The following is a 27,064-nucleotide window of genomic DNA, read 5'->3' on the forward strand; positions in this document are numbered from 1 at the left end:
TGTAGAGAGAGACCTTTAAAGTGTCTACACATTGTAGCTGATTTCATCAAAAATAATTTTAAAAATTGTTGTAAGAAAAATTTCTATATTTGAAGGAATTTTTAAACAAAAATGCGTCCACATTGTGTTTATTTTCCATCAAAAATATTTGACAGATTGCAATCATTCCCAGGACTCTTGCTCTTAAAATTGGTTGTTTCACTGCTGGAAAAAGTGATAAAAGTATTTGTGGAAGTTCTATGGGATAGTATTTGTTGATTTTTTGTGGAAAATCTTTTAAATATAAAAAGGAAGAGTGTTTTTCTAGAGATGTCGTACCTGTTAGAATCTAACCCAGATTTGAAGGCAAGGAAGGAATATTTCGACGGCTCCATTCCATACTATTCTAAGTCGACTTAGCCTTTTATTACTCCGAAAGATATGTTGTTCCTGGGGACCGCGATCTGCAACTGGTGAAAATTTGGTGGTCATCCGACGTCCGGGTAACGACATATTTCATTTTTTTTTGATAAAAAAAATTACATAGGCAGGGTAGGGAATCGCCAACTTCAAATGTCTCTCCTGAAATGTTGTCATTCTGAGATAGCATAGTATGGAATGGAAGCGTCGATTTCCTCTGATTTTTCTCTAGAAATTGCCGGAAGTTAATGCATCTGTGTATTCCTGAGTTGTTCTTTAATACAGTGGCTCTGTACTCCATGGATTACAACATGGATGGAAAAGAGGAAGTTAACGAACTCTTTGGCATCTCTATATTGACTATTCGGAATTCAGGAACATAACCTCAAAACTGTCTTTATTTTCATATACATATTGCGGTTCATTCACAATTTGCTGTGGAAAAATGTTCTTTTTTCGCGATAATCTCAAAAACACTTTCAAAGAAAAAATCCCAGAAACTACCTGGAGAAGTGAATTTGTATTTGTAACCAGAAGCCTCTTACATTTTTGAAATATTTAATAATGTGTAGACAGCTTTACAGAACATCTTTTGAACATATTTGATTCTGAAAATTACCAGTAGTGACCAATTTAAAGTAAAATGTGAAAAAATCCGCTTGAAAACAATACAAATTGTATGAAAAATGCTTAAAACGAACCCATGGGCAATGAGAGAATCATATCTACCACAAGCAGATTTGGTCTTATTGTTTGATTTGACAGAAGCAAAACAAAAACATCTGCTGATGTCTAATTTTGCTGTGGAAGTGCGTGTTTTTCTCCGAGATTTTCATGAAAAATGTTGTAATATCCCAATTGTGGAGCTCAGAGGCAAAATGACACATATCCTATGCTTTAGCCATAGAATATGTGTCATTTTGCCTCTGAGCTCCACAATTATCTTGTGAATTTATTCAATGGAATCTCTGGATGGGTCAAATATTCCTGAGCGTCGCACAGTGTGACTCAAAACAGTTAGGAATTCTCAAAGTCGGTGGTCAATAATTTTGACAGATGCTTTTGCTCTCTGCGTCATCTGCTTTATGTCAAGAAGAACATTTACTAGACAAGACCGTATTTTTCCATATTTGAAAAATCATATTAAATTTGCAATTCAATTTTGCTTGAACAAAATTATGCGAAAAATTAACCTTGCAAGATGAGTTTTATCAAGTGTATCAATTTTATTAAGTGTATCAATTTTATTAAGTGCTAAACAAATAAACAATCACTGTTCTTGATTTGCAATTTCTCTTGCTTAGTCACGTTAGCAAATGACTTGAATAAATAGTGATAAAACTGTCGTCGTGTCGGTATCACTGATATGATTAGTGGAATTTTTATCTCACTGCTTCCTTCTCTTATAAATAGCGTTGATGTTCTGAGGTCTCTTCTACTATCAGTTGAGCACTTTATCAAGTAACTTCGTTGTTAGTGAACATAAAAGAAAACAATGACTTGTGAGGAAAGTGATATTCCGTCCTGGTTAAATGAAACTTTTTTCGAGAATATCCTTCGAAAGTGTGAGAACGATAGTACGATTTCCGTGGATTCGCTACAAGTTAGTTTAGCGAGTGGAAAGGGTGAACATTATGCTAGTATAATTTTTCGTGGACAATTTAATGGTATCCAAAATGGTAGTAAGAAGAGATACAATGTGATCATCAAAGCGCCTTATGAAGAGAATGAATTGGCCAATGACATCATCAAGCAGTATAATTTTTTCGAACAAGAAATGGAAATGTATGATAAAATTCTGCCGGAATGCCACAGGTTATTGGGCACTATAGATGATCATTCGCAAATCTCACCAAAATCTTTGTTTTGTGATTACGAAAAGAGCATTATTGTGTGTGAAGACCTCAGTGCAAAAGGCTTTCAAATGGCTGATAGAAAAACCGGATTAGACCGTCAGCATATAGAACTTGCCATAAAGAAAATAGCTAGACTTCATGCAACATCTATAGCAATTGAAGCCAAATCCGGATACAATTTAAAGAAGTTTGATACCGGTATATTTAATCGAAAAACATCAGCATTTACTTCATATTTCCTAACAAGTCTCGATGCTCTTGTTAACTGCATCTCAAGATGGAAGGACTATGATTATTATGTTGATAAATTAATAAAACTCAGACCGCATTTTGAGGAAAGGGCACGACAGATGTACGAACCAAAAGAGAATGATTTTAATGTTTTAATACATGGTGATCTATGGACCAATAATCTTATGTACAAGTACAACAATGAACAGAAACCAATTGATGTGCAAATTATTGATTACCAATTGATGTGTTGGGCACCTGCAGCAATTGATCTCCACTTTTTATTTAATACCTCACTTAAGGAAGATCTCAAGAGAACTATATATGATGAATTGGTACAATTCTACCACCTACACCTGAGTGATACTCTTAAGAAACTTGGATTAGGCAACAAAGTTCCAACACTCCATGAACTTCAAATTTCCATGCTGAAGAATGAATTCAGTGTTCTCACGAGTGGTCTCATAGAACAGCCAGTTATGATTTTGGATGATGAGTTTGCTGCTGAAGCAGATTTCAATGCACTTCTTGGATTAGATAGCAGATCACTTAAGTTCAAAGAGAATTTGTACAAGAATGAGAAGATTCACAGTGTCATACGGTATCTACTTCCAAGATTGGATCATAAGGGTCTACTTGATTGCTAAGCTTATCTGCAATTGTAGGCTATATATTAAAAGAAAATAAAAGAAATTATCAAATTTCTTAATTTTTGAAAACATTTTGTCCAAGAGGAAACTTAGTCTACTAGAGCTTTTTCAGTATCTGATATAATGAATTACTTCACTTGTTTAAAATAATGTCAATAGTGCAGGTATATAACGTTCTATATAATTGGGTCTCCCCGCAAGAAGGGTTCGGAGCATCAAAGAGTGAGAATTGTACCACTAGAGGTATTTACTCATTCACTGAGAGAAATCCGAAAAAGTTAAAATAACATTCCGGAAATATTAATTTTACCCTGCATTATTGATCCGAAATCGGTGTAAACATTACCCTCTTTAGGTGTATTAGGGGTTAAAATTACTCTTTTTCATGTTAATTTTACCCTTAAAAAGGTGTAAAATTAACATTAAAAAATGTTGATATATTTTTACACCTAAAAATGTTAAAGTTACGAGGAAAAAAAGTTAATCGTTCCCTCTTTTTTTCTCAGTGTTGTAATTATTCACTGCTAAAAATGATCAGTATTTCATTGAATTTAAACAGCATTAAATATCAGATTTTTCTTGGCTCACTTTTTTGTTAGCACGAATTACGAACAGAGTAAAATAAAATTGATTGATTTATTTATTGTCATATTTGTTTTTGCCCCCCCTCCCCCCCATAGGGCCATCACCGCCTTATTAGCGTTGATGCAAACTTCCAGGACGGAAACGATGGAAAGTTCCTTCATTAGGGGAAACTGGGGCAGTAGTAAACACGGGGTAGTTGTAAACACTGCAATGTTTGTAATTCAATTTTGAATTTCAGAGGACGAGACCTATATGAATTTATAGAGTGTAGATTCCTTGTTCCCTGAACAATAATAATAATAATAATATATAATAAGTTTATTGGTTCATGCCCAGGATACAGAAAGTAACATGTAGGACTATACAAAAAATAGTTGACATAAGTCCAAGTAGTGTAAACATAAAAATCAGTGTTTAGAACTACCCCGTGTTTACCACTGCTCCAGTTTCCCCTATGTTTTGCGACCGTACATAAGCACATATAGGCACATTACCTGGGAAGATGGGTATCCTCACAGGGAGAATTGAAAGAAAACCAAGTTATAAAGATTCTTTGGCTTCAAACAACGCAATAGTCCATTCAATGATGTGTATTGAAATGGATTAAAACACTTGATTATAGACACATTCTCCATCGAGAGCACAGGTTATCTCAATGCTATATTAGCATTGAACAGACTGGGCCATTGCTCTTTTAATCGATTTTCAAAGAAGCAATGGAGAAGTGATATGACACCTTCATTTTTTTCGATTGGATAACTCACTGAGAACAGCGCCATCTAGTGTAAGAAAAATTTCCAAGGCGGGAAATATTTTCAGTTGTTCAAAACAATGTAATTCACATTATTCACATGTATTTTATACTAAACTTTAATTTCACTAAGCCTAGACTCATTTTAAATGCATTTCAAAAGTTTTCACAAGAGTTTTATGAGCAAAATATCCTTTGTTTTGATTTTTCTTGGCATCAGCTGATTTCGATGGTGGTCGATGAAATTTCGAACAGTGAATTCAAATAGAGAATGTTAACGGACTATGTAATATGAAAGTGTCAAGAAAAAGCAATTGACCGGGCAATTGCTTTTTGCTTTTTGTTCAAGGTATTTAAATTTGGCTAATTTTACTAAAATATCATTTTCTTTTTACAGAATATTGTCTCAGAGAACGGAAAAAATCAAATTGATGCAAAAATTGGTTTGATGCCTCAATTTTTTGAATATTTTTTCCACGTGTAAAAAAGCAAAGAAGAAGTAGAAAAGCAATGACCATGTAAAAAAGCCCAGTCTGTTCGATGTGATTATTCACAATGAGTGGAACCAAAAAATTCACTGTTCACACAAATTCTGTAGATCTTAGTCGGGACAACACACAAAGCACACAAGCTTAAATACAGTTTATTGGTTCACAACTAATTTGAACCGATTCGTAACTCACTCACAAGATCGTCCAAAATAGTTTTAGGAGTAATAAAATAGAATTTTGGATAAAAATTAATTTTTAGTTCATAAATGGTTCTTAACCGATTGGGACCTCTCCAGACTTGTCAGAAATTTCAAGGCGTTTCTAACGATCTCAAACATGCAACCATAATAGAAATATGGTTTTTAGAGCGGATTCCGAAAGCCAAAATTCCGAAAGCCAAAATCCCGAAAGTCAAAATCCCGAAAGTCAAAATGCTGGAACCCAAAATCCCGAATGGGCCAAAATCCCGAAAGCCAAAGTCCCGATTTCTTAAAAGTGTCATAGACTCGCACGATTGCAACCGCGCTTGCTGAAGGCAAAGGGAAATTTTCGGTGTCTTCAGAAATTATTCTACACATTATCCATCAAATAATTTCATCCTTTTCAGGATTTTGAACATTCGGGATTTTGGCTTTCGGGATTTTAGTTTTTGGGATTTTAGCTTTGGGGATTTTCGCCCTTTCGAGAATTTGGCGTTCAGTTTTTTGGCTTTCGTTGATTACATTGATATATTCTCTAAAGTTATTTTTCTTAATTTAGTGAAAGTGCATTTCACATCAATTCCGTTACGTTTTTGAAAATATTGTTCCAACTTGAGGAGTGGGAAATGCCATCTATACCCCACAAATGTTCAAATTTAAGGAATTCTACTATAATTGAAGGACTAAAGTAACTAAAAATCCATTCCCGACAGAAATTCGAATATTAATTATACCGAGAAAAACTAGGATGGTAAAATTTACCATCCTCCATACAAAATTCTAATGGTCGGATAGTAAAAAAGTCACCCAACAAACGCGATATTAAATCGGACCGTCAAAAATTGTAGAATCTATTGTATGGATAGTAAATTCTAATAGCCGGATAGTAAATTCTAATATCCCCGGATATTAGATTTTACTAGCAGGATGGTAAATTTTACTGGAAGGATAGTAAATTTTACTAGCCGGATATTAGAATCTAAGAAAGATCAAGATAAAATCTAAAGGAGGATAGTAGATTTTACCATCCGGCTATTAGAATTTACTATCCATAGGATAGTAAATTTTAAAATGTCAGGATGGTAGATTCTAAAAGAAAGTTTCTATGGCGGATGGGATTTTCTACTATCTTTTGAGGCAGTAGAATTTAAAGACACGATTTGTAGAAAATACCATCTAAATTTTTCTTGGTGTACCCAGGAATAAATTATCTAAAATCACTCAATTTGCGTATGACGTATAATACCATGGTAAGGAATGGGTTAAGGTGTATCTGTATTGTCCACTGCAACCGTTAATCACTCTAATCTTTGTGTTATCGAATTAGTACTACAGTACGACTACAGTAATGTCAGCGTTTTTGATTCTATTGTTTCCGAAATTTTCTAAATTATTAGTTTTTGTAGTTACTATTTAATTTACTAATTCACTCGTATTTTAAAAATTTGATATTAAAGAAAACTGCGGAATTAGTGAATATAGGATAGTTGTGAACACTGCAATTTTAAAATCAGATTTAGAACTTCCCGTCTGATCTTGCTGACCTTGCTGATCTTGCTGATCTTGCTGCCTAAAGCTGACACCCAGCTTTAGGAACTATTTTAGCCCTCACAGGCAAGATCCGAGTGGTAGGCCCGAATTAAGGACTGAATTTTGCCACGTATATCAATGGCGGGCGAATGAAACTGTCAGTTGCACATCATGACTTCACTTTCGAATTTTATACAAACGATAGAAGCTACAAAGTTAGTGATATATTTTAATTGACCAGTATGAACGATTTAACATTTTAGAAAAGTAAAAACAATTGTGTAAAAAAATTGTCTCATAAAAAATATTCACGAAGAGGAATGAAAAACACGTATTTCAAGGTTGCAAACTTGTTTATTGTAATCACGACACTGTTCTCTATGCGAAACGCACCGCCGAATATTTATTATTATTAGTAAAAACACTAAAATCACTCACAATAATTGTGCAAATTTAAAAACAAATAAAATCTTTTAAAAAATATTCCATCTTGTCACTGACAGCTGAGCAACACGGCCGGCAACATAATTTTTTTTAGTTCCGCTGCTCGCCACCATGAACGCACAACAGTGTCCTTCACGTATTTTTGATAAGGGGTATTTTGTATGGGAACTTCTTAAAAGTAAGGTATGAAAGATAGGGGTTAATTCAGGCTATAAGCCACACTTACCTGGTCAGACGGGTTTATAGAATGAGACATATAAATTCTTATATACCACAGGGATCTTTGCCCGCTAAAGAATTGACCGACAAAGTCCAAGTAGTTTAGACATTAAAATCAGTGTTTAGAATTACCCTGTTTATTGCTGCCCCAGTTTCCTCTATTGTAGAATTTTGGGGATTGACATTGGAACCGTACTGTATTCTTTGAGAATTGATAGATGATTAGCAGAGCTCACCTAATTTAGTAAAAACAAAAATATTTGTTTCTGTTTCAGTTTTTTGTACTCATTTGGTAAAGTTGAAAGAGCAGTAAATAAAGCAAAGGATTTTGAGGAATGCTCGATTTAATTATTTTCATTCTGCTCTGTAACTTTGTTTCAGAATATATTTTTCATCCAAACATAAATTAATTTAATTCTGCTTTTTTGAAGTTGATATTAGATCACTGGACTTTTAAAAATTTCAGTATTTTAATAATTTGAATAGTTTCGTTCTTTGATATGATACTAGACTGGCAAACAAATGTATGGAAAATTATATAAATAAAGCATTAGTTCATGAATTGGATCAATCTGAAAGGGTTTTATTCGTTTAATATATTTTTTTTATTTTGTTTTAAAATCAATTCGAACCGATGAAAAAATATTTTTCAAATAAAATTGAGATGTTTCATAAGTGTTTACAATTTTCTTTCAAAATCAGTTCAACCATTTAATATTATTGTTTTGATGTAATTATATTGTTATAACCATTGAAAGATTGCACCATTATGTCAAAAATATACTAAGTTGCAAAATAAAAGCATCCCACACAAAAATCGAACACTTTCTTGTACATGAAACGCTGTCTGCTTTGGAGCTATTTATCACTTTCTAAACAATTTCTTATCTCAAGGATAATTCACTTCATCGTGCAATTTCTCTGATCAACAAAACAGTGAGTGGGTGAAGTATTTTTCCCTAAAAATCCGCTTCCATTTAACCCAATTTTATTTCTTCAGTAAGTACATTTTGCTTGGAAAAATTCAACAACATTTACACAAGACTTTTCTCCGTTAAGTTTGCTCTCAAGATGGTTAATCTTAGTGATTACTCTGTAACTTTCTTCAGAACTGAGAGGTAAGATGGACAAACATTTTGCTTATATTGCTTGATGCTCAGGTACAATAATCTTTCCAATTAATGTTTCAATATTTCCCTGAGGGATTAAACTCTTGCTAAGCTTTAATGCAAGATAAATTCATTTAATTGGAATAAGACAAAGATTGTCAGTGAAGGTGAGTGCATATGAGCAAAAAAATGTAGAAGACTCCTGTGTATTTTCTCAATTAAAATTTTAATGAAATTACAAAGTGTTTGCATCTTAGTCAAGTATTATTATGAGTCTCATCTTATTGTATGTATGTACAGACAAGTTTATCTTACAACCTTAAGTGGATAAAAGTCTTCAGTGATGCATTACATTTTCTTGAACTTCCCTGAAGGTCATATCGAGCTTATGCTTCGTATTGCTTTAGGCATAAATGATACCGTAAAACAATTCTATTTTCGTAAATTTTTCCAAAGAAATTCCTAAGAGAATTCAAGAATCTTATTGTAGTATTAATAAACCCACGTATGGAATTGTAACGTGTTTAGCATTTGATATTATTGGCATTAACTTAAATTGATCAGAAATACTATAAATAACTTTCAATGCCCATAATACGCGCACTGAAAGGTTAAGGTTACACAAAGAATCAGCTTATTGTCAGTGAGATTCTTATAGTGTTAATAAAAATCACAGGGAGCTAGCAAGGAACCTATAGGGTAAGGGCTCATAATTTTGGACAGTCTGCTTATAAGCATCGAAGTTCCAAGTTTGAAGTGCGATATTTTCAATACTAATTGACATTTCTTGTTACTCTCTTTTCAGAAGGGTTGTTTAGAAACTTAGCAAGCTATTTATCATCTTATTTTTATTAAAATGAGTCTTAATACGTTTAAAAATGAATTGATATGTAGAGGTGACTTTGGCTCTTATTTTGGAAAACTTGTTTATTAATTTGTCCAACTTGGCTGTAAATTTGGACAGCTAATCCGCCTCAATAGGATGCCCATTGTTCTTCATTTCATGAACCAATCTTACCAATACCTCTTCCTGTTTATGTAAGGGAAACGTAGAATGTCACAGAAGCCCGGAAACTTTCCATATCATTCATTAAAGTGACTTGACTTCGATACTCCAAGTACATGCGGTTTCGCTCATTCTCTGACCTTTCCGGGAGCCTTTCAAGGCATTTCTCGCTACATCTCTTTCGTAAAGATGATGCTCCTTTGTTTCTCCAGGCATTTGTCCAACCTAGTCATCACAAAAGCTAAAACTTCACGAAATTTCGTGAGAAAAACACCTGTTCAAAATAAGAGCCATCACCTCACTGGTAAATGTCTTAAAACATTTCCCATTTTTCACACGAAAAATCTAATTCACAAGGAAAATCTCACTTCAGATCAAATGTACAAATCACCACTAACGTGAATCAACACAATATTCAATGAGTATTCAATAATATCACTCAAAAAAACCGAAGAAACATTGTTAGTACTTCACTACAGCTAAATAAGAACTGAAGTAAACACGAAGTTCTCTCATATTTCTCGTAAGCAATTGCTTACACTGAATTTTCAACAAAGCAATTTCAACTCAAATCATATTCAAAATTTAACGTATTTAGTGTCAAAATCTTCCAAAAAGAACAAATATTTAGATAGAATTCATTATTCATCAAATATTGGAATAAAAATCCATCATTTTAATCAATTTATTTTTAGTGTCCAATGTTATCCTCAAAGTGTCCACAATTATGAGCCTTTCCCCTACGCGTATTTAGGGCTTTCATTGGGACTAAATTGGAACACGCGAATACCTCAACCACAGAGCAAGTGAAAACTAACGGATTCCATCTTATTATATTATCTCGACACGATTAATATATTAATGAAAATCATAAAGATCTTCAAAATATACGCACAGAAAAATTTTGACTCTAAATTTAAGAATATATAAAACTCTGGTAACTTAAATTGGACGTGAATCCAAGAGGCGTTTAAATTCCGAAGCTCTTTGACAAAGAAATGGGCTAGAATCCCTATCTCTTTGACGCTAAGAGATCGGGAGTTTAAGTTCAGCATTAGCTGAAAAATGAAAAATGTCTTGAGATTTGCAAATTACAATTAAAATTAATGATTAAGGATTTAGGATTAGGGCATTGGCATTTAGTGGATGGGATTTGAAATTAAACTCCTGGGTGTTTCTGTTTAAGAATTTTCCATTTTTCTATGTGTAATGTAGGGGAGAGCCTGCATGTTTGAGACACATTTTTATGTGTTGATTTTAAGACGATTATTTCCATTTTATTAATTATGTTGAAATTTTGTAAAACATTTAGTATACTCACTAGTATATGGACAGTGACTTGATTAGTGTTTTGTCACATTTATTTAAATAATAATAGAATAATCCACCGCGTGTCAAACATGCAGGCTCTCCTATACATAAGGCATTGTGTGAAAAGCTTTGGAAAATTGTGTGTTTCATTCTTCAGATGTAATCAAAAAATTTCGACACTCACTGCAAAGACAGTTTGTTTTAAAATTCTAATTAAAAACCTTGAGAATCAGGGAGATAAATTACTTCATGGACAGATTATCCTAAAAAAACCTAGCTCAGTTCCACTACCGTAAGCTATCCCGTTCTATATAAACTACTTCCGGGTACGTCAGAAGTAGTTATCCCTTCAGGACCGGAATTTTAGCAAGAAAATATCGTGTTTTCTACTTTTTTTTTGAAAAAAATTCCATCCTGAAATTGTTTGTTATTAATCGTATCGGAATATTTTATTACAATGTAATCATGTTATACTGTGTTGTTAATCCTGTATTGGAAGAATCTGCTAAGTCTGTGTGTAGACAACCCAGGGGCGCCTTCCCGCAATGTAGATGCTTCTTTCATGTCCCAGAAGTTTTATTTGGGCAGAGGCGATCTATTTTATTATATTTTATCATAGTGAAAATGTCTTTTCCTGACATTCGGTTGCTTGCACCGGGCGGGACTCGAACTCACAACTTTGCGATTCGAGTCAGAGATCTCGTCCGCCCTAGACCCAACACTGAGAAAAATCCAAAAAAGTTAAAATAACATTCCGGAAATGTTTATTTCACCTTGCAGTATTAATCCGAAAACGGTGTAGATATTACCCTTTTTAGGTGTATTATGGGTTAAAGTTACCCTTCTTTCATGTTAACTTTACCCTTAACAACCGTAAAATTAACATTAAAAACTGTTGATATGTTTTTACACGTAAAAAGTGTTAAAGTTATGAGGAAAAAAGTTAATCACATCCTCGTTTTTTCTGAGGGAACGGTTTTACCTATTGCGTCACAGAGATCCCCTATCTTGAAATGATAATCACCCCTGTCATACTCTGAAATATCTCCAAGGGAAAACATTTGTGATCCGGTAAGTTAATTCACTCAAAATTCCTAATTAAAGTTTTTCAAAATCGAAATTTAAAATCGCTCAGGGAGTGTATTCCCCAACAGACTGTTGAATACTTGGAATCGTTGGAAAGGTCTGGGAATTTGTAATAAATGTGAACCCGTATAATATATAAACCGATTAATATTTTTTCTAAAAAACAACTCCTAAGATATTTTTGGTCATCATCTTAGGTTACTCCTAAGGTTTTTTAGGCGATCTTTTGATTTTTTTTTATGAATTGGTTCAAATCGATTTTCGTGAGCACAGTAATTTTCCCTAACTAAACTTCTAAAAACGTTTTTTTTTAATACAGGTAAATGATGCAAAAATACTTTTGAAGGGTAGCATATAAGTCACGACGAGTTCGAGCATTACGTAAATTCGAGACTCTGTTCCATCTCCTTCTCAATTGAAAGCTCTTAACTCTTTCGCGTCTTTAGGGTCATATATGACCCGGGAAAAAAGTTTCTTTTTGGCTATTTACATTAATTGAAATCTAACTGGAGTCTTGAAAAAATGAGCCAAGAATCTTACATACTTATATTATGATGTCGTGCACGAACAGATAGATATCAATTAATGTAAATACCCAAAAAAAACTCTTTTCCCCGAGTCATGACATTACCCTAAAGACGCGAAAGAGTTAAGCCCTTAAAATCATATAAAATTATTCCATTCATTGTAATTTTATCTAGAAAATAACATTTCAAGAATAATAAACTGTGAGTGGCTATTGGAGATTAGGCTTTATTAGATACAAGTTCTAGGGGAAAGGCTCATAATTTTGTCCAGTTTCTTATTTTGGACACTTTGAGGGTAAAATTGGACACTAAAAATAAATTGATTAAAATGATAGATTTTTATTCCAATATTTGATGAATAATGAATTCTATCTAAATATTTGTTCTTTTTGGAAGATTTTGACACTAAATACGTTAAATTTTGAATATGATTTGAGTTGAAATTGCTTTGTTGAAAATTCAGTATGAGCAAATGCTTACGAGAAATATGACAGAACTTCGTGTTTACTTCAGTCGTATTTAGCTGTGGTGAAGTACTAACAATGTTTCTTCGGTTTTTTTGAGTGATATTATTGAATACTCATTGAATATTGTGTTGATTCACGTTAGTGGTGATTTGTACATTTGACCTGAAGTGAGATTTGCCTTGTGAGTTAGATTTTTCGTGTGAAAAATGGGAAATACTTTAAAACATTTACCAGTGAGGTGATACTCCTTATTTTGGACAGGTGTTTTTCTCTCGAAATTTCGTGAAGTTTTAGCTTTTGTGAAGACTAGGTTGGACAAATGTCTCGAGAAACAAAGGATCATCATCTCTACGAACAAGATGTAGTGAGAAATGCCTTGAAAGGCTCCCGGAAAGGCCAGGAAATACACAAATCCGAGTGTACTAGGAGTGCCGAAGTCAACTCACTTTAATGAATGATATGGAAAGTTTCCGGGTTTCTTGTGACATTCTACGTTTCCCTTACATGAACAGGAAGAGGACTTGGTAAGATTGGTTCGAAAAATGAAGAACAATGGGCATCCTATTGAGGCGGATTAGCTGTCCAAATTTACAGCCAAGTTGGACAAATTAATAACCAAGTTGTCCAAAATAAGAGCCAAAGTCACCTCTACTTATCAATTCATTTTAAACGTATTAAAACTAATTTTAATAAAAATAAGACGATAAAGAGCTTGCTAAGTTTCTAAACAACCCTTCTGAAAAGAGAGTAACAAGAAATGTCAATTAGTATAGAAAATATCGCACTTCAAACTTGGAACATCGATGCTTATAAGCAGACTGTCCAAAATTATGAGCCTTTACCCTAATTTTCATTTCACACGATACAAGATCTTTCCCAAAAATTAGTGAATAACAATGTAATTTTTGATATCATTTGAGATTTTGGGTGCAGACCTGATATACAATGCAATAATTCCTTTCAGTGTATACAGAATAAGAAATTATTGATTGTGCAAATATTTGTGCAAATTGTTGCACTAACTAGTAGAATCAGGAAAAACCATTTGTGTTTTCTTTACTTACATTTAATATATAAAGCAAAATGACAATGGTTAAATCTCAGTAAATGCCAAGTTGAGAGCTGTGGTCTTAGTAAATAAGTACAATTACTCAATGTATTGTTGAAAAGACGGAGAGACAGATTAAATTACAACCGCATGGAAGAAAGATTAAAATGGTTTTTCTGTTGAAGCTAATTGAATGAGTATCAACGTTAGTCCATTGTGTGGAAAACATTGTCCTGAATTAATGTATTTTTTAGGAAATTGAACAAAATCCCTAAACTTTTACTTCGAAAAGGAAATAACAAAGAACAACAAGAAAAAGACTTTCTAAAAAATTAAATCAAAATTGGGCGTTTTGTAGTACACAGTTCAATTTTCTTTACAGGTTTTAATGGATTGTGGAATACCTTTGAGAATTTGAGGGGTTTCATTTTCAAATGATCCTAATCAAACATATTGGAACAATATTCTCCAGAGAAAACGCTTCAAATTGTGCCCATGCAGAAAGTTCTTGTATCATAAAATATTCACACAAAAAAAAATGTTGATATTCTTTTCCCTTGAGATTATATTAGCAAGATGAATGGAGAAAGGTGGAAATATCCATCATTAAAATAATGCATTTGACGCGAAGGGACCCCAAAAAGTGTATCAATTTATCGTATTTCACATAACATAACTTTTGGCTCCTGATGAAATTGCTTATGGCACGATGTCGATAAATATTTGAGAAAATATAAAATTTTTCCCTTTGCCAAACATTTACTCCGCGTGTTATAAAAATATAAAATAAACAAGGACATTGTAAAGGATGGAAGAAATCGATTAAATTTATTCTTTCAAACAAAAATTTGTCACCCATCCAGAGTCCAATTGCTTTGAGTGGGTTCTTGTGACAATTTTCCGAGACACGAAATATTGTTGCATTCTTGAGCATGAAGAGAATATACTTAGCAATTTTGCTCCTGAAGCACTTTCTACCGGGATTGTGAGCAACTTTTCATGCAGAAGTGAATGCAATTGCTTTAAGTGAAATTCTTGTATACAACTCCACTCATGAATGACAGTGAATTGGAGGGAAAATAGAATATAACCCCTTGGCACAATATTTCACCCAAAACATGAGAAATGCTTAAGAACAAAAGTAAATTTTTCATTCCATTGAGCACACGTTCCAGCACATTTTTCCAGGTCAGGATAATTTCAATAGATTTCCAGTTTTTTGCCAATTTTTTTTTAGCGCAAAGATTCAAATATATTCAAATTGTTTCAATCGAAATAATGTAAATTCCTGCAGAATTCTTAATCTATAACGCAAAAGCTAAAGCAAAGACGTGATGTGAAATAAATCCTGTGTAAGGTTAGATTATTAGTATTTTCACATTCTTATGAGAACACATAGGGTAAGGGCTCATAATTTTGGACAGTCTGCTTATAAGCATCGATGTTCCAAGTTTGAAGTGCGATTATTTTCAATACTAATTGACATTTCTTGTTACTCTCTTTTCAGAAAGGTTGTTTAGAAACTTAGCAAGCTATTTATCGTCTTATTTTTACTAAAATTAGTTTTATTACGTTTAAAAATGAATTGATATGTAGAGGTGAATTTGACTCTTATTTTGGACAACTTGTTTATTAATTTGGCCAATTTGGTTGTAAATTTGGACAGCTAATCCGCCTCAATAGGATGCCCATTGTTCTTCATTTCATGAACCAATCTTACCAAGACCTCTTCCTGTTCATGTAAGAGAAACGTAGAATGTCACAAGAAACCCGGAAACTTTCCATATCATTCATTAAAGTGAGTTGACTTCGGTACTCCAAGTACGCTCGGATTTGTGCATTCCCTGGCCTTTCCGGGAGCCTTTCAAGGCATTTCTCGCTACAACTCGTTCATAGAGATGGCGTTCCTTTGTTTCTCCAGGCATTTGTCCAACCTAGTCATCACAAAAGCTAAAACTTCACGAAATTTCGTGAGAAAACACCTGTCCAAAATAAGAATCATCACCTCACTGGTGAATGTCTTGGAAAATTTCCCATTTTTCACACGAAAAATCTAATTCGCAAGGCAAATCTCACTTCAAGTCAAAGGTACAAATCACCACTAATGTGAATCAACACAATTTTCAATGAATTATTCAATAATATCACTCAAGAAAAGCGAAGAAACATTGTTAGTACTTCACCACGGCTAAATACGACTGAAGTAAACACGAAGTTCTGTCATATTTCTCGTAAGCAATTCCTCACACTGAATTTTCAACAAAGCAATTTCAACTCAAATCATATTCAAAATTTAACGTATTTAGTGTTAAAATCTTCCAAAAAGAACAAATATTAAGATAAAATTCATTATTCATCAAATATTGGAATAAAAATCCATCATTTTAATCAATTTATTTTTAGTGTCCAATGTTATCCTCAAAGTGTCCAAAATAAGAAACTGGACAAAATTATGAGCCTTTCCCCTAATCTCCGATTCGTCTCAAACTTTATCAAAATATACAAAGATTTTATTTATTTGGCGACAAATGCGAAAAGGATTTATCGTGTGTATCACCGAAAGGAAGATTGAGTAATTAATCCTAGTGGGAATTCACAAACCTTAGGCTAACGCATACAGGATCTAGTCTTTCAGGAGAAGATTGGGCGAAGGGCTTGAAATCCCACCCCAGTATAAGTGCTACGAACACCATGGTCCAATGCTGAAAAGACTGGAGAGTACCAGGCAAACTTCCGGCCAGCTTTTTATATACGACAAGTGCTTGAAAAATGCTGGGAGTCTTTCAGCTTTTCATCGACTTCAAGAAGGCCTACGACACAATCAACAGAGAGGGGAGCCTTGTGGACAGACATGAGGAAGCGTGGCATTCCACCTAAACTAATCAGTTTAGTCAGAATGACCAGAATTTCCAACTCAAAGTGCCAGGACAAAGCAGTGGGTTAGAGCTCAGGGATTTTCAGGATGGGCTTAGGTCTGAGGTAGGGGGATGCTCTGTTTCCCACACTACTGGTAGAAATAAAAGGATTAACTTGATCCAAATTTGATCATTTTGCAAAGGATGGATCAAATTAACATACGTATTCTATTATGATAAATGTGCATTCAGAGTTTGAAATTTGATCCAACCTTTGCAAAAGAATCAAATTTGGATTAATTTGATCCTTTTATTTTTACCAGTGCACGTTATTCAACCTATCAAATATGCCGTTAGAGTATAGGGTTATAATGCTGCAAAATTTAAGATAAAATTGGGGTGTTCAATGATGACGTGAATCGTGTGCGAAGATGGAAACTTGATTGATACTTCGCACAAAACGCCACTAAATTTTCATTTTCCTCTTAGAGAAAATCTGAGGATTTCCTGGGATTTTGTGAGCTGAGATTATGAACCTTGTCAGTAAGAGATTTTTTGATATAGTTGGAGAATCGATACAGTTTGCATGGTAGTTAGAAAAAATCAATGAACTTGAACATTATTTTTGTGTGCGAAACATCAAAGCCTTCCCGTACTCTAATATTTCCCACTAATAAAATTGATTTTCGGTCAAAAATTACTTACCGATTCATAACCGATTTGAACCTATTTATATATCACTCAAAATCTTTCCCAAAATATTTTAAAATTGAATTTAATTAAATCAGCTGAAACGCCACTCTCGACCCTAATATCTCCCCCTTGTATCAGCAATATGATACAAATTTTGTTCAATTAGCCTTGTCACTATATATATGAAAATGACTTGTGTTGATACAGTGTTTTGATCCTTCATTATAACGTCTCTCAACACTACCAGTATCCATGTATCGAGCTATGGTTCGGGATGCAATAGTTTTATTCACAATCAGATATTCAAGGACTTTAATACATCCTAATCAGATCCTTTAAGGCACTGCTAGACTGCTTTTGTTATCAAACAATTTTCGTATTATACAATTTTTAGTTTACACCCCACTAGTGATTTCCAAAAATCGCTTATTCTATGATTTATTTTATTTGCGTCAATGCGAAATAAAACCCTTTCTTTGCGTCTTTTGGAGTAAACAACCAAAACTGCTGACTGCTGACCGCAACTTCCAGTGCAATGCACTATCTGTCCATTGTACTTTGTATTCGCCAAGTGACATATTATAATACATTCAGAGTCATTTTTAAATGCTAATTTCTTTTCAACTATTATTGCTCAATAGATAATACAAATTGTGAATAACTTTAAAAATTAATTTAAGTCGTCTGAAGTTTTAGAAAAAAAAGCTAAAAAGTGTTCAAATTAAGCATCAAAGCTTTCTCGAACTCCACAGAGAGAGCACTAAATAATTATTTCACGATTTTTTAACCCCCCAAATTAATTTTTTTCAAAATATTTTCGCGTTCGAAACGATTTTTGGGGAATGATGCCACGCTCTTTGTCTGTCTGTCCGTATGTCAGTCCGTTCGTCTGTCTGTCCGTCCGGTATTACTCCTAAAGTCCAAATGGTTAGAGATAGAAACTTAGGACTTTCAGGGGAGCCTCCCATAAATCGACCCTGGACCCATTAACATGTTCCTCATTTCTTTCCACCATGTTTAATGGGATTGCTCAAAAACGTGTAGTGCGATTTTTTTATTTTTGAAAATGTATTAAAGATTACCGAGGCAGATATTTCGTCTTTATACGAAAATACCGTTTAATCATTTCTAATACGGATTTTCAAGGTTAAAGCAGGGGCCTCTCGACATTTCATTTTTCCATACGTTTTTGCATAGAGGCACTGAAGACTATTAGCAAGTTTTTTCCTAAAGTGAATTAACTTATCAGTCTGATATATTTCGAAATCGTGTATTAAAAGCTATCTAAAAATACATATTTCATAATGGTCGCCAAAATTATACAAAAAACTACGAGCAAGTTTGTTTAAGTCGCGTTGCAATAGCTGCCAAATTTTTACAAGGAAAATTGAAAAATAGCTTCACTTTTTATTAGGCTTGATGGGCCCCTGGTTAAAGGTTAAAAAACCTCTACAGACCTTATTTCTAAACCGAATGGTAACATCGTTTGGGGTCGTTGGAAAGGTCTTGGAATCTTTGACAGGCCTGAACCTATTCCAATCGGTTATGAACCGGTTTATAATCTACAACTAATTTTTCTTTGAAAAGCAAATGCATTTTGGGCAATATTTTGAGTCAATCGGTTGAGAACCGATAAACGGTAAATGATTTGAAAGTACTTTTGAGGTCAGGGGCATGACATTTCCTATGTTTCCCTTTTGTTTTAGCGAGCCGAAAATTTTTTTGAGTTTATTAGCTGTTTTCCGTCATTGTAGAATGAATTAGTAAAAAATACTAATACAAAATAAAAGCCAATTTAATAGCGAAGATGCAACCGAAAACCCTAAATTGGCAATCTACGTAGTTTTGGAGATATCTCGTGAAATGTGTACGAAAACAGGGAAAAAATTACACTAAAACTGGTCGCATTTTTCAGAGCTAATGTCACCTCCCTGTTTGAGGTATAGGATCGAAGTCACGTGTTCGAGTATTTCACAAAGCTTGGGACCTGGGCCGCTTTGTCACCCCTTCCTTTAGGATGAAAGTTATAGCGACCTGAAATTGATTGCAGGTTATTTCATTCCATTTGAAGTTATAAAATTTTCCTTAGTCTTGGGATAAAATACGAGTACACACTTATAAAATTTTATAACTTCCAACAAAAGAATAAATAAAAACTGAAATCTATCCGGCTTAGATGGTCTAAATATTTCTACATTAAATAAAGCTTAAAACAAAATTTAAAAAATTGAAAGTTAGATCCCATTAAGAATCTTTAGGAGCTGCAAGTTTAAATAGACTAATCGTGTATCAAGATCAAAATTTATTCGATGATTTTTTTGTATAACTTTTCATATTGAGTTGAGAACTTTAAAAAAGTTTTTGAATAAAAATTATAAAATAGTTCAACTTCTTTTCTAAAGTGTAAAATGTGATGCTGAAGTAATTTAATATATTTAGCTTATTTGCTCTCAGAATTCTGAACTATTTCAATTATCAAGAATATTGCAATTCACAACATATTCATGGACTTTAATTGCTCAAAGTTTTTACAACTCAAGAAAATTTTATAGTTCAACTTTTTTGTGTGTACTTCAGTTTCATTGCACATGATATTTTTAGTCTACTTTCTTTCCAAATTGAATTCAACATTTTAATAAAATATGTTGAAAAAATTGAAAAAATAAAGAAAAAATTATATACGAGAATAGAGACTAAAAAATGTTTGTTTAACAAATTCTTGTTGAGGATTTGAACGTGAAATTTTAAGGCATGCGCTTTATAATGTTCGAAAGTTTCATAAGGGGAAATAGACTACAAGTCTCCAACTCTTCTGATGAGCTTTTCAGTTGACGAAGAAGCTTCAGCTGTAAAGGATGTTATTTGTCGCCCAAAGAAACAGAAAAATTACGTAAAAAATATTTTCTTGATGATTTTCCGCATGAAATATTTAAAAATAAATTTTATATCGCAATGTTAAAGCTTCAGTCTAAATGATGAACTCTTGATGGAAATTCCATTGATGTCTCAAGGTTAAGACGCTGCAAAGTTCCTCTGCAGAGAAAATTTGCAAATAGGCTTATTCGTTAAGAAGGGGAACCTTTAAGTTCCACCCTTCAAATAAGAGACTACCAATTCCCCAAAATAATTGAATTTACATCAACAAAGGGGCTTCTAAAAGAGGCAAATCACTACAACTTCTCTCAACAATAATTGATATGCTTATCGGCATGAAAGTATTTCTTGGCATTTTACAAGGCCTTTTTCCACTTGGTCACGACAGAAGAAAAGGAGATTAGGAAATGTAATTATGAGTGTCTCTTCTTTGATACAATGAGACATTTCACCGAAAGACTTTTTTTTTTAGACAATCGTCTTCTCAAATGTCCGTAGTTGTGTCTGGGAAACGACAGAAAGTGCGAGGGTGTTAAAGAGGGGAGAATTTGAAAGAAACTCACTCAAAAAAAGTTGACACTTTATCAGCCAAATTGAGCTTTTCATGGCCCATATCAATTATCGATGAGAAGGGTCAGCTGCAGCTTGTCCTTTCCTAGAATGTTCTCTTTAAGTGACTGTTGAGGCTATTTTTAATTTTACGGAGTTGGGAGTTAGGATACAAAAAAGCTATTATAATTTTGTGATTTTCCTGAAAAACAAATTTATTTTCTTTATTTTTTACTCCTATTATTTCTTGGAAAATATGCCGACTAGAAAAAATATATATCTTATGTGAACAACAGAATGCTACAAATTAAGCTGACTGTTCGAATTTAGGGACCATTTGTCTTTTTTTCGATGTCATTTTTAACGCAATATAAGGGGTTGAGATAAGTTTGTGACAGTTTGTGAGATATGTGATTCTTTAATTGAAACTGAGGAAGAAGCACGATTACGATATATCCATTAGTAAGGTCTTGTTTTCTTCCGTAAAGTACTAAAATTTCCTAAAAATCGAAAATTAGAATTTTGAGATATATAAAATCTATATTTCTAAAATCTATTTCATTGCGCTTTTAGCGGTAGTTGTCCGAAGTAGAGATATCCTGAAAAGTTATAATATTTTACTAAATCTGTTATATACGGTGTCAATCGATATCGGTCAGTTTCAATCATAGTATGGCTCTTCTAGGATTTAATTTTAAACTCTCTATAATAAAATCCAAAATTTTAGTCAGACGTCATATAGGAGTTAGACTATTGCAGGTGGAGGAAAGATAGAAAATGTATCGGTACGTAAATGTATGTACCGGTTATAGACCGATAAATCGGTTTATAATCGGTTTGGTTATTGGTAAGCCGGTTTGATCTGCACAAGTATAGTAACAGGGTGTCTAAAGACCACGTCAATATACAAACTCTATCCCTTAGCAGGAAATGCTCCACCACGTGTGGGGCGGCAAATAATCTCCAGTAGAGAGATGTGCAAGGTTCTTTCTGAACCGAAGCATCTTCTCTATTGTAGAGCATATGGCCTATTCGACACATGTCAACCCAGTCGGCGGCCATAACCCACCAATCCTAATCCTTTTATTCCTTTGACACGCCCAACCCTTACCATCCTTATGGGTGCTGAAAGGTTGCTTTGGGGCTCTTATTGTTACACCGAGAAAAATGTGGATGGTAAAATTTACCATCCTCCATACAAAGTTCTACTATAGGGATAGATGCTTGTTTACTGAAGAAATGATCGTCATGGTCGTCATAGACCAAGCAGTTTAGAAATAAAAATCACTGGTGATGTTTTGTAATTTCCCAGGTTCCTCTAGATTAAGCAGTATCTCAGGTTAGGTTATATGGCTTATTAGCTGCAATTTCTCAGTATAGTCAAGTGTGGTAATCCGGGCGGTTCGCTATCTGGATCGTTTATGACTAATCCACTTAAAATAATATTTTTATTTTTGTTTCCGTAAGATAGTCACTACAGTAACATAATATAACTATTCAAGTTTGAGAAAAATCAAAAATAATATTTTTATCCATTAAATTAGTGAGTGTAATCGATTCATTTCAATCTTGTACCAGCTGGGTTCTTCACTAAAAAATTTCCAGCAGTGATATTTTCGGTAATGATAGCTGGTTGATTGAAAACATTTATTGTTTTTCTTTGTGAAAAAAAGTATTTTAAATCCAAATGTTTAATTAAAAATGAATTAGCAAAAAGGCAATCCAGTTAGTGCATGCTGACTTATTTCAGTATTATCATTATTTTATAATTTTTTTTAAAAATATTTTTGATATTATTTATATTATGTTTCTGAATGAAACAGTGAATAATTCTATCGATTTAGAAGAAGTAAAAAAGAATTTCATCAGTTCAAAAACAAGCGTTTAAGTAGCACTCTTCGGAAAATGATTCAGTTACCTCACCTTACTATAAGAAAGATTTCTTCGAGAATTTTTAACTTGGGATTAGATATTAAGATCTATGCACCTAACAGATCTTGAATCACTACAATTTTTTTTTAGGGTTTTTTACAATTATTTAGAAATTTTAATTATTCGGGAACTAGTTTAAACCTCTAGTTTAAGTCTATAAACATTATTCTGATCTGTATTTCAGTGTAAAAATAAAACTTCGCCTATTCGGGTTATAGTTCGGATACTCCCTATGCAATCGTCGGAAAGGCGGATATTTTATTTAGAAGACTATGGATTCTTACCGTACGTTTAAGAGGAGAATTCTATGGAAGATTTTTTGTTTTGTATTGAAGAAAAACGATTCCGTAGAACTCTATAATGAAGTCTGGAAAGTATTTAGATAGAGGTAGACAAATGCTTCGAAGAGATGAGGATGATCCAGTTTTTGATTCAGCACATTGCGTCGAAGTGTAGGGGAAACTGGGGCACCACCAAACACGGGGTAGCACCAAACACTGCGATTTTTTAATCGGATATTCGACTTCAGAGGATAAGACCGATAGGAATTTATAGGCGCTATAGGGATGCTTGTCTACTGAAGAAATGGTTGAGAGTGTCCAAGTACAGTAGAGTCTCTCAAATCTGAATCTCTCAAATTCGAACGCCGTTTGGATTCAAAATGTCAATTGTGCGGTTATGTTAGAAAGTTCGTATTCTTGGTGAACGAAAATCATATTTATGTGCTTCTTCCTGAATGTTTACATACATTATGGTCGTGTAAAATGAAAAGGAAGTATGTTACCACTAAAACTTGCGAGAAAGTACTGGAATTTGATTCAAAGTACAATTTAATCTCACACAAATTTCGTTAGTTTTGAAAAAAATCGTTCGAATTTGAGAGGTGAGAAATGTCAAAAATACCCCCCGAGCGTTCGAATTTAGGAGACTCTACTGTACTTTAGAAATAAAAATTAGTGTTTGGTGCTATCCCGTGTTTGGTGGTGCCCCAGTTTCCCCTATCAGGATGCGCAGGATTACTAGAAGTACGTAGGATGACTCTGGTGTCCCTAATGAAAATTTTATTATACTGGAGATTCACTATCCAGTAAAATTTATTTTAAAATTTACTAGGTTTTTTAGTGTAGTGAAATCTTTATTCAATCTGAACTAGTAAATCAATTTTGAAAGTTTAGCTCATACAAAGCTCTTTTAAATAACCATATAAAAACCCTGTTAATTTTTAATGTGTTATGTATATACACTTTTTTAGCTTTTGCGTGATCTTTCGCCTATAAACTTGCACTATTTTTAAACGTTTTTCGGATATTATGAAAGTATGAAAGCTTTCAATATTTATTTATGGCGTGTTTTATTTTTGCCGGAAGGTCAAAGAATGAATTTTATCACGTGCAGGAAGTTGACCAAATCGTAAAAAGACTTGTGAATAACGTGAAATTTCCGCCAATAAATCGGAAAATGTATATGGAAATGTGGGATACAGTAAAACTTTCCAGTCGCATATTTGTGTGGAGGAAATTGGTCAAGGGGATGCTGAAGGTGTTTGAAAATCCATGAGAATTTTTCTCGAGAATCCTCATAAGACATTTCTCTATTTTTATCCACTTTATTCTCAGCACAAACAACCTCAGAAAGTAAACAAATTTTAACCTCTTTTTCTTTTGATACATCTTCTGCTCCACAACCACTGTCACCCTCTTCTTGCGCTGAAATGGATGAAAGTAATTTATCTATATACGTGTGAAAAGTGTGGAAAATTGATTTAAATACCCTATCCATCAATAAAACCATTTTTGAGTTGGTACAAAGGGATGACATTCTATAAGAAATTTCCCAATGATACTTTTATGTCTCTCTTGGGTCTTGTTCGTGGGTTGAGTGACCCATTGTAACTCTCGAGACAACTTCAATGAATTGTTCACAATTGAGTCAATTTCACAACGTAAAAGTAAATGCCACAGAGATTCATTCCAACGACCATAGATAAGCTTGTTCCTTTGCGTGTCTCATTGCTCCTTCAGGGAAAAATTTTCTTACTTTATCATGAGGGGAACGCAAGAGGCACCAGAAAAAGGAACGAAATCACAGACATATTTCCCATTCAAGTACACTTCATAAATTTATATGTAGGGCTTTTTTTTTAGGGAAAAAGGTTTCCATCCAGAAATGAAACTCTCTTAGAAGCTTAAATTCTTCAAGAACGATTTTATTGTCTATGTAAATTTGAAACCAATAGCAATCCTTTCATTTGTGCATAAATCATATTTTAATGCCAAAAATATAAACGACCCTCTCCATTGTGACAGCGGTGACAACCATTGATGCGGATATATTCAACATAACCAGAGAATGGAGGGTAATAAAAATTTTCTAAGAAAAAAGAAAAAGAGATAAGTATCCAGTGAAGTAACATGATTGAATTGACAAAGTTCTGGAGAGCGCTTGGTAAGGAATAAGACATCATTGAGTTTTTGTAAGTTGTTGAATGGAAAAGTTTTACAAATCAAAAGCAGAAAAAATATGCATGAAACGTTAAACGCTATTACATTATGCTCAATGGAATGAACAAGGATGATAAACACTTTTTATGCAGATATTCCTTTCAGCGAGATGTTTTGGTTATGTTTCGGTTTACATCTTATTCTAAATTAATCAAATAAATAATCTTTAAAGGTCGTCTAAAAGGTAAAATTAAAAAAGTATAAAAAAGTTTTATCAAGTATGGTTGAAGTTGAAAATATTTCGTTCGGATTTACGCAACAAATTGGATTGATTAGCATTTTGAGATTGATACAATCGCATTATGTATTAGATCCTATCACAATTTTTGATTGACTTTACGCCACTTTGTGGTTGATTGCAGTCATTTCATTTTATACAATTTTTGAATGGATCCCACCCCATTTTACCATACCATTCAATGCTATTTTGCAGTTGATTCTATCAAATTTATTTATAGAGAGATAGATATTTTATTCATCGACAAATGCTTTAAAAGCGCTACAACATTACAGAAACAGTGACTTATTTTCCCTCTATTGCGTCCACCGCCGTCTTAGCGTTGGTGACCAACCTCCAGAGACAAACGGTGGAAATCCTCCTTCAAAGGTAGTATAAGCAGTTATGTTTAATCTTATCGCATTTTGGAATTAAGTCTATTCACTTTCTGACCTGATTCTATTCTATTTTGGAATTCATTCATTACCCATTTTTTCTAATTGATTCTATCCAATTTTCTGTTTCAATATATTTTTAGATAGATTTTTATTCTATTTTTTTTGAGTAATTATGTCTTATTTAGGGAATGATTCTACACTGAGTGAGAGAAATCCGAAAAAGTTAAAATAACATTCCGGAAATGTTAATTTTACCATGGAGTATTGATCCGAAATCGGTGTAAATATTACCCTTTTTAGGTGTATTAGGAGTAAAAGGTACCCTTTTTCATATTAATTTTACCCTTAATAAGGTGTAAAATTAACATTAAAAAATGTTGATATATTTTTACACCTAAAAAGTGTTAAATTTATGAGGAAAAAATGTTAATCGCACCCTCTTTTTTTCTCAGTGTATCCATTGAGGAATAGGGGAAACTGGGGCACCACCAAACACGGGGTACCACCAAACACTGCGATTTTTTAATTGGATATTGGATATCAGAGGATAAGACCGATAGGAATTTATAGGCACTATAGGGATGCTTGTCCACTGAAGGAATGGTCGTGATAGTCTAAGTAGTTTAGAAACAAAAATTAGTGTTTGGTGGTACCCCGTGTTTGGTGGTGCCCCAGTTTCCCCTATTACTGTCCTTCTTTAATAATTATTCTTTCCATTTTTGTGATTGATTTCATTCATATTCGCGATAATTCCTATCCAATTTTTAAATTCATTCTATCAATTTTCTTTTGATTGATTCTATTCTGTTTCGTGTTTGATTCCATTAAATTTTATGTTTAACTCTAACCCATTTTGTGTTTAATTATAAAACAATTTGTGATTAATTCTCTTTCACTTTATGTTTGATTCCACTAAATCTTTTGATTAATTCCATACTAATTTTTTATGATTCCACCATATTTTTTGATTAAATCTATCCAATTTTCTTCTTTTATTCAACCACATTTTTTGATTAATTCTATACCATTTTATGTTTAAGTTCACCACATGTTTTGATTATTTCTATCTGATTTTGTGTGTAATTCCACCACATTCTGGCATTGACTTTTTATTCTATTTTTCATGTTTGATTCT

General features: G+C 33.3%; 1 protein-coding gene across 1 annotated transcript; it reads left to right on the forward strand.

The window, feature by feature from the left end:
* Positions 1–1,462: 1,462 nt before the first annotated feature.
* Positions 1,463–3,779, forward strand: LOC129798819 (uncharacterized). The gene has a single exon (XM_055842196.1). It carries the CDS (start codon positions 1,895–1,897, stop codon positions 3,131–3,133), a length of 1,239 nt encoding a protein of 412 aa, XP_055698171.1. The 5' UTR covers positions 1,463–1,894; the 3' UTR covers positions 3,134–3,779.
* The last annotated feature ends 23,285 nt before the right edge of the window (positions 3,780–27,064 follow it).

Source organism: Phlebotomus papatasi, chromosome 1 (assembly GCF_024763615.1).
Source record: "Phlebotomus papatasi isolate M1 chromosome 1, Ppap_2.1, whole genome shotgun sequence".
In the NCBI taxonomy this organism is placed as follows: domain Eukaryota; kingdom Metazoa; phylum Arthropoda; class Insecta; order Diptera; family Psychodidae; genus Phlebotomus; species Phlebotomus papatasi.

Coding starts and splice junctions, on each gene's coding strand:
- LOC129798819 (XM_055842196.1), top strand. CDS start 1,895: ATGACTTGTGAGGAAAGTGATATTCCGTCCTGGTTAAATGAAACTTTT.